The following is an 8,840-nucleotide window of genomic DNA, read 5'->3' as shown; positions in this document are numbered from 1 at the left end:
TAACCTCCCTCCCCCCCCCCCCCCCCCCCCAGCCCCCCCCCTGATCTAAGAACCTCCCCTTGACCTCTTATCTTAAAGGTCACCTCAATATCACCAGGACTGAGGACCACAAATGGGGGGAGGGGCAGCAAGCTACATCCGAATCACAGCCTCGAGTCTGTTAGGACAGTTGGACGTTATTGTCTGTGAGAGAGGGGCCGTGGTAAGGGGAGGGGCTTGGTCAGGAACACCCTAGAACTTTTTAACTGTTGTATGCACAGAGGGGATCTAAGGAAGCCAGTGCAGAAACCTGGGAGACCGGGTTGGCTGGAGGACAGAAGTGGGGAATTGGTGTTGTCTTGTGAGAGAGGAGACATGTTTGTTATCTGTAGGAAAATACCCTGTGATGGGGGAGGGGGTATGAGGGCGTTGGAACCACAGGAGGAGGCGTCTCTGACGACCATTTAACTCCACAAGAGGGAGGAAAAGAGGTGACAAACTGTGATTGATGTCTTCCAGAGCTGGGCTGTCCTCTCCCGCTGCATCAGCCTCAGGTGGGGCCTTGTCCCCTGCTCTGAGTGCACTGGACAGGGATGGGTGTCCACCCCAGGTTTGGCAGGCTGTTCATTTTCCAAGTATTTGAAAGTGTGGCGAGGAGCCTGCGGGGGCCAGCGGCAGGTGCGATACGAGCTCAGAGGCTGGGAGAGAGAGTGGCCTGGGAAGTCAGGGGACAGAACACCACGTGGCCCAGCAAGAAGACCCGCTGGCTTCTGCTGATCCCAGGGGGACAGGACCAAACCTGCCTGGGTTCTGTGTTCCCCCTGTGCCTTTGCGGTAAACAGCTTCCCCTTTGGTGTAGAAGGCCTTGCTGTCGCTGGCAAACAAAACCTTTGACTTAAGACAACTTTCCCCTAGGAAGGTCATGGCGGTGCATGCCTTTAACCCCAGTACTCAGGAGGCAGAGGCAGGTGGATCTCTGTAAGCTCAAGGACAGCCTGGTCTACAGAGTAGTTCCAGGACAGCCAGGGCTACACAGAGAAACCCTGTCTCAAACCCCTTCCCCTCAAAAGACAACTTTCTCCATTTCCTCAATTTTTTTTTTTTTTTTTGGTTGACTTTTTCCAGTTTTCTCTCTTCTGCGAAGGTGTTGAAGTTTTTATCAAGCCCTTTCTTCCCAGGACCAAATTGCCAGTTGCCAGTTTGGGTTCTGTTTCTGTCTTGGTCAACTTTGATGTTCTGCCAGACACGCCCAGCTTCTCCAGAAAGACTTTGGTCCAACTCAGACCTCAGGGTTCCCCCACCAATGGCCTCCAGTAGGATTCCCACACCTCGGGGTCCCCCTCTCCCCCCACCAATGGCTTCAGACAGCAGCTATGTCAGGATTCCCACACCTCGCCCTAGCACTGAGGGAGTGACGTCAGGATCAACTGGAGTGTGCTAACTACAGGGTCCCGTCACTGCTTTCCCAGCCCTGAGATCCCAGGAGGCTCCTCAGGGTTTAAAGTCTTCTGGCCCACAGGGTTAGATGGTGGATCACTCGGAAACCCTGTCTTTTTTCTTATAAGATTTACTTGCTGTTTTGATTTGATATGCATCAGTATTTTGCCTGCATGTACGTCTGTGCCCCAGAGGTGTGCCTGGTGCCTGGTGGGCGTGGCGGCAGAAAGGAACACTGAACCCTCTGGAAATGGAGTCACAGACGGTTGTGAACCGGCATGCGGGTGCTGTGAACCAAACCCGGGTCCTCTGCAAGCACAGCCAGTGCTCTAACCACTGAGCCGTCTCTTCCTGCCTAACATGACTGACACCACGGAAGCAAGTAGCCAGGGACTGTCCAAAAGGGAGGAGGTGCTCCGGTAAGAGCAGAACCCCCGCGGGCTCTCACCTCCCAGGCCCAGCAAAGCTGTCATTGGCTGGAAGTTACAGCCACTGGATACCCATTTCCTTCTGTACCCATTTCCTTCAACTGTGAAATGGCTCCCGGACAAAGTATCACACTACAGGCCAAACAAGACCGGGTGGGCTGGCGAACAGCACTCACTAACGTGGCCAGCTGGGTGGTCGCCACCCAGAACTCCCCACCCCAGGCCTCCCTCAGCTGTAGGTGCGGACCCCATGAAAAGGACACACGTCAACCAGTCAACCACCGTTAAGAGAATTTAGTGGGGCTGCCTGAGGTGTGGCTGGACCGGGAGTCCCCAGCGGAGCGCGCTGGGGCAGGTGGACAGCTGACTGTGCCCCACAGTTCTGCTGGGAGTTTGGGAGTCAGAAAAGGAGGGTCTTGTAGAACGGAGCTTGATGTGATGCCGCTGGAGGTCAGCACTGTAGCAGGCTGCTGCTGAGCATGAGGGAGCTCCCAGAAGCCCCGGAATGCACAGAGCATCTCTCCCGGCTTTCTCTCAGAAGTTACCTAAAGTGGGAAACCCAGGTGACCAGGGCCGTTCGAATCCATTGACCTGCTTCTCCAACTCCCTGCCTTTCTCTCCCCTCCCGTCCGCTCTCCTCCCTTCTGCTTCCTCCCACTCCCCTCCCGTCCGCTCCCCTCCCTTCTGCTCTCGCCCAATCTGATTCCCGTTCCCCTACTCCCGTGCTTTTCCCCCTTCTCCCCAGACTCCCGGGGCTCTGCACGAGCATCCTGAGCAGGCACGTGCCTGTGATGATAAGCGTGATGCCCAGGAGGAAGCCCACGAAGCCAAGAGCCAGGCCCAGGCCAAAGACCAGGGTCTCCACGGTGTCCGGCGGTGGAGTCGGCACCTGGGGCTCTGGGAGAGGAGGCGAGGATCAGAGGCCACCACCGGAAGGGATCCGGCGCCTTGGGGACTTGGACAGGAACAGGCTAGGACCAGGGGCCCATACCCCAGTGCTGGAGGAGCGGAGCGTCCAGGCCCCAGTGCTCCACCCTGCAGTCGTACACGTCCTCAGCCGAGGGCACGAAGGTCAGGTAGTGGAACTTCCGGAACCTGTGGTTAGGCTGGGAGTAGAAGCTGGTCTGGGCCGTGCCCCTAGTGACGGGCTGGCTGTTACGCAGCCAGGTGATATTGATCGCAGGGGGGAAGATGTCAGCCACGATGCAGATGAGGACGTTGGGCTTTCCCAGCTCCACGGGAGACTTGGGGAGTACGGTCACCCTGGGAGGCACTAAGAGGAAGGAGGCTCTGAAAAGTCCCATCCCTTACAGATGGGCCTTCCTAGGGCCAACATCAAAGGACACCTCCTCCCACGTGGCCACCTTCCGGGGCGTTCTGGGATGTGCCTACAGGGGCAGGAGGGGAGGGAGGACTCTGGGATGGGCTGGGAACCTTCCAGCCCCCTTCCCTGCCTAGTTGGGTGGGGCCGATGATGGCCGGTACCGCTCATGGCTCTGCTTCGGTTAGACCGCTCCACCAGGATGTCCAGGTGAGCTCCGAGCATGGCAATGCTGGCCAGCCCGCTCTGAAAGTCGGAGCGCGGGAAGTTGGCAAACTCGGGCAGACGCCACGCCACCTCCCTGTTCTTCAGATCCACAGAGAAGATTTGTTCCCCGTCGAATTCGTGTGTGAACTGTCCAGAAGCGTCGTAAGACTGGTAGAAGGCTGGCCCATAGGAGCCCATGTGGTCTGCTGCATGGGGTGAGGGCGGATGAAGGAGAAGAACACATCTCACTCAGGGTACGTGCCTGCTGAGTCTCAGCCTGGCCTCAGCCTGGGCTGTTTGCGGGACAGTTTGTTTGAATCCCAGGTGTGGGATGCGGGGCTGATTCAGACTGTCCACAGCAGCAGACTGTCTGCCTCGTGTGGTCTCCCCGAGAGGGGCTCTTTGCCAGCAGCGGGTGCTTTAATTCTGAGGGCTCTGGGAGGGAATAAATGTCAGAGCCCAGAGAGAGTTGGGGGGCTCTGAGACAGAAGAGGGCTGCTCCTGCTCCCCCCTGCTGCTTCTGCTGTTGATGCGGTTGGATGAGAAGAAGCTGAGATCTCCTAAAACAAAGACTGGACTTGCCCCAGTGAACTCTAGGACCCTAACCAGTAGGAAGTAGCTAAAGAGAACTATGCTCCCTCGCCCCACTAACCTTCTTTCTCTCCTACCTGGCATCTGAAGGGATTGGGGTGAGGGAGGGAGGTAGAGGCTTAAGAAACGTAAATAAAATAGTTGTGGAAAGTGGCGCCAACAGCGAGAGTGATGGCTCAGTGGTTCTCCCGCGAGAGGGCCCAGTCTCCCGGATGTTTGGGGCGACATTTCAGCTGGCCCTCTCAGAGCTCTACACTTATAACCTGGATGTGAGGGACTGGCATGTGCCCAGCACGATGCCAAATGGAGGAAGCCAAAGCCTTTGGTGTGGGGCCGGGAGGTCACGCATAAGCATCGAGGTTTATGTGCTGCAATGAAGCTGGGCAGGAATGGCCTGTTGCAAGCCAGGAAGAGGAGGGAGGGTGCTGTGAGGCGGGTGAGGCCACGGGCCTCAGAAAAGAGGAAGGGGCGAAGGGCTCTGAACAGGAAAGGAGCCCAGAGGGGCCCCTGCCTCAGCAGGTAGGTAGAGCCAGAGAGGAGGCCACAGGGTGGCAGGGGTTATATGCAGGTGGAGGGGTTGCTTACACACAGAGACAGACATCCCCCCCCACCGTGCGCCCTCCCTGTCTCCGCCCACCCAGGTGTCCCCTGCACTTACCCTTGCTGGCCCATACTCCCAGGGGACACGGGAAGATCATCAGGGTGAGGGCTGCCAGGACCAGCTCCACAAAGAGGGCCATTGCCGGGATGGGGGGGTCTAACAGGGTCTGCTTGGGGAGCAAGAGAGCAAGATGGAGGTAAGAGAAACGAAGTTTAGGCTAGGGAAAGACCCTTGCTGTGAGCAACCAATCAGAGCAGCTCTCCAGAGACAACGAGGCTGTTGCTGGGTAAGAAAGCAAAGAGCCTGGGTGAGAAGGTGGAGGAGGGAGGTCCCGAGCCACCTGTCCCTTCTCCTTCAAGAAGGAGCTTCAGGAGAGGAGCAGAGAAGCCCCGGAGTTGTGCTATGCGCAAATGGCTGCGCTGGGACAAAGCCTCCATCTGGCCCAGATGGAACCTGATTTTCCCTGTAGGTTCTTCTGGACAAATTTGGGGTAAAATATGAAATAAATCACACTAAGAGCGTTTAAAGGGAATTCAGCGGATAAAATAAACCACAGGATAAAAATCCTTATGTCTGTTAATCATTCTCAAATGCACTATTTTATTTTATCTTGCTTGAAAGAGTGCATCACGGCTGAAGATGCTTCCCCTGAAAAGACTATACAGGCAGCTCCCACAACTGGGGCAGGCAGAGGGCGCTCGAGGTCTCTCTGGTCCCCTCTGGTCCCCAAACACCCCTTCCACGCTGGCCAGAGGCCGACTGGTGTGCACATTCCCCAAGCTTCTGCCTCTTGGTGATTCTGCCAGGGGCTGGAGCTGGAAGAGCTCAATGAACGCAGTAAAGAGAGGGACGCCAGGCGGTGGCCACGCCTTTAGTCCCAGCACTCGGGAGGCAGAGGCAGGTGGTCTCAGAGTTTGGTGCCAGCCTGGTCTACAGAGTGAGTTCTAGGACAGCCAGGGCTGCATCAGAGACTTTGTCTGAAAAACAAAAACGGGTAACTGTCTATCCAGATGAAGAGAACTTTCCTCAAGCTTTCGGAAGGCGTTTGCCAAAGATGCTGAAATAAGCGGTTTTCAAGCTTGCCCACATCTGAGAAATCTTCCTGGGTCCTTGGTTCCTGTGGAGTCTGTGACAAAGATTTCTGGTCCTGGGGAGGGGGCTCCGTGTAAAGTGCTTGCCGCACATGGGAGGACCTGAGTTTGGATTCCCAGCACACATGAAAAGCCAGGCACGGTGGCCCACGGTGCTCCCCTCAGCCCTGGGAGGGCAGAGACAGGCCGATCCAGGAAACCCGATGGTCAGGATGGTCAGCCGGTTTAGCCAAAGGTGAGCCACAGGTCAACGAGAGAGCCCATCTCAAACAAACGAACAAACAAACAAAAAACACAAAAAACAAAACCAACGTGGAGGCAGGCTGGGAAACAGCTCCCACAGTGCTCGCAGGAGGACCAGAGTCTGTGAGCCGGTACCCACAGGAGGCTGCTCACAAAGGCTTACTGCAGCTCCAGGGGCAGCTGATGCCTCTAGTCTCGGTGGGCACCTGGCCTCACACACACGCGAGCGCACACACACAATTAAAAATGATGATCTTTGAATAATAAAAATGAGATGGAGCGTGAAGGAGGAAGAGGCTCTGGCCTCCACATGCACCTCTCACACGCATGCCCACAGACACACACGTGTATACACACATGCCACATGCAGACAAAGAGCGCTGAAGCATCCATCGGGTGGGATGGACTCAGCCAGAAATAACGAATGAAATCCGGCCATGGGAGGCAGCGTGGACGAGCCGAAGGACGTTGTTAGATGGAGGAAGTCTCACATAGAAAGACAACGCCGCAAGCTCTCACGTGCAGAAGCTAAGTCGATCGATGTGGTGGTTACGGGGAGCGGAATGCTGAGGGTCTGGGAAGAGCAGGTGTGGAGAGCGTGTGGCGGCCAGCGATGGTGGAGACGGTGTGGGCTAGCCATGCGACAGCACCCCACCGCTTGTCTCAGAGCCGCTGGTGGGAAGGGTGTTGCGAGCTCCCAGCCCGGAGAAGCCACGGTTGTTTGTGTGATGGGTGGTGAGTTCCTGACTCAGCCGCACGCATGCACACCCAAAGGCCACGTCACTCTCGTAAAGATGTACAGTTATATGTTACTGAAACTGATTTTTTAAAAAAGATTCCGTGTTAGGGGCTGAACAGGTGGGCCCCAGACATCCATCGATCCTTGGTCTCCCAGCTCAGAAGCTGGGAAAATCATTCCTGGGCGTTCTCTGGAAGCGGGCAGCAAAGTGTTCAGGCGGGAGCCCAGAGCTGTGGAGCCCAGGACCGGGCGTCCAGGCTGGTGCTAACACCACAGCACCTGCTCGTTACCATTAACTTGTTGGCGTGATAGTTTAGGCTGAGCACTTGAAGGTCAGCAAGTTAGTGAGAGGGGCAGAGCCCTCTGTGGGTTCAAAGCCAGCCAGGTAACAGAGCGCTCCAGGCCAGCCAGGGCTGCGTAGCAGCTGAAGTTGGAGGCAGAGACAAGCTCCGGGCATCCTCCCAAGGCCATGTTCTTTTCAGAAATATCATCACCTGCCTCAAGAGACACAGTCCCCATCAGCCTCAGGTTCTGACCCGCCTTCGCCCTTCTCATTGTGCATGACTTCTGAGCCCAGGTTCTCAGCCGCTGAAGCCTCACGGTCCCGTCCTCAGGCTCTATGCCAGGCACACGCTCTCCCATGACAATGTTACCATATCACTGTCATGCTGTGCTCTAACCCTGGTGCCAGGGAACACGCTTATCCTCGTGCAGTCGGTGGCCAGCGTGTAGCCTTTGATGGGCGAGGAACTAAACAAATAAGTGTTGGAGTAATAATGTTTCCAGCAAGTCAACGAGGAAGATGTGATGTAATGGAAGTCTTGGTCTTTAAAAACTCAGTTATGTTGTGTAAGTATGTTTTTGTTTGAATCCCACGTGTGGGATTTCGGTGGGGCTCCGCTTTGTCCGTTATAGTTTGTCTTGTGCAGAGCGTGGCTTTTGTCAGCTGGTAACTGCCTTCCACATGCGGCATGGAGAGGTGTGTTGTCTGGGGCCCTGAGGATATAAATAGCCCAGGAAGAGAAGGGGTGGCCTGTGGTGAGTAGCAGTGTGGAGGGACCAGAGAGACGGACGGTGTGGCGGTTTGGAGCAGACAGACGGAGAGAAACGCTTCAGGGCGCAGCTGCCTCTGCTGTTGATGGAGATTGGTACAGAGCTCTAGAAGGATCCCTTGACCCCAACAGCCCTGAGAATTAAAGGAGTCTGTATCTCTCTCCCCACTACCCATCACTCTCTTCTACTTAGTGTTGGGGGTTGGTGGAAGGGAGGGAGAAGCCCAAACACCCTGAATAGAGTTTTAAAACTGAGCGCTACTCTCTATAGATAAACATCATTAAGGAGGGGCTTCCAGCCAGGCGTGGAGGTGCACGGCTTTGATCCCAGTGTTCGAGAGGCAGAGGCAGGTGGATCTCAAGGCCTGCCAGGAAACGTAGAGAGTTCCAGGACAGCCTATAGGAGCCTATAGGACTACATAATAAAACCCTATCCAAAAAAAAAAGGGGGAAAAAAGAAAGGACAGACAGACAGACTACTCAGTATAAAGATACAAGCTAGGAGGGATCTCAGCCTCCTCCCTTCACACTGCATGGAAAATGATAAAAGTCCAAAGAAAACTCGAGTCTGTGGGACTCTGTAGCGACCACAGACAGTATCCGGAGGGCTGGATGCCCACAGGATGGGGCGGAGCTGGCTCCTGACAGGGGGCAGGAATGGTGAGACTCCGTGGGCAGCGCTCGGCGTCACGCTTGTCTCCCCCCGCCACGTTGCCCTGTGAGAAACCTGTCTTCCCCGGACTCTTGGCGACAGAGTCAGCAGCACAGGGAACCCCGTGGTTTGGCAGCAAACCAACAAGACAGAAATGACGCCCCGCTGGGCAATGGTGCCAGCAAGACGGCAGAGGGAACCCCAGCCCTCAGCTTTCCACGGAAGCACTAAGGCAAAAAACAAAAAAAAAAAACAAAAACGGGCAAAGGATGCAAGCCAGAGAGCACCAGAACAAGAACAACGGAGCCTCAAAGAGGCCACAGCAAAGATGGTCACAACCAGAAGTAAGCAGAGGAACGTGAACAGCGGCAGCGAGTTCCCGTCCACACACGGGAGTGCAAGAGCGAGGAGAGGAGACTTCGAAGTAGACCCGCAGCCTAGCCAGGGCTGGGGTGGGCGCGGCTGTGGGCGCGGCTGTGGGCGCGGCTGTGGGCGCGGC

General features: G+C 56.0%; 1 protein-coding gene across 1 annotated transcript; it reads right to left on the bottom strand.

Moving 5' to 3' along the window:
* Window positions 1-2,157: 2,157 nt before the first annotated feature.
* LOC129665370 (HLA class II histocompatibility antigen, DO alpha chain) lies at window positions 2,158-4,719 on the bottom strand. The gene is made up of 5 exons (XM_055591995.1): window positions 4,622-4,719; window positions 3,330-3,578; window positions 2,836-3,117; window positions 2,631-2,741; window positions 2,158-2,389 (listed from the first exon to the last, which is right to left on the bottom strand). Exons 1-5 carry the CDS (start codon window positions 4,701-4,703, stop codon window positions 2,379-2,381), a joined length of 735 nt encoding a protein of 244 aa, XP_055447970.1. The 5' UTR covers window positions 4,704-4,719; the 3' UTR covers window positions 2,158-2,378.
* Window positions 4,720-8,840: the final 4,121 nt, after the last annotated feature.

This window comes from Psammomys obesus, unplaced genomic scaffold (genome assembly GCF_907164565.1).
Source record: "Psammomys obesus unplaced genomic scaffold, mPsaObe1.curated_primary_1811, whole genome shotgun sequence".
Classification (NCBI taxonomy): Eukaryota; Metazoa; Chordata; class Mammalia; order Rodentia; family Muridae; genus Psammomys; species Psammomys obesus.
This window is presented reverse-complemented; position numbering and strand designations above follow the sequence as displayed.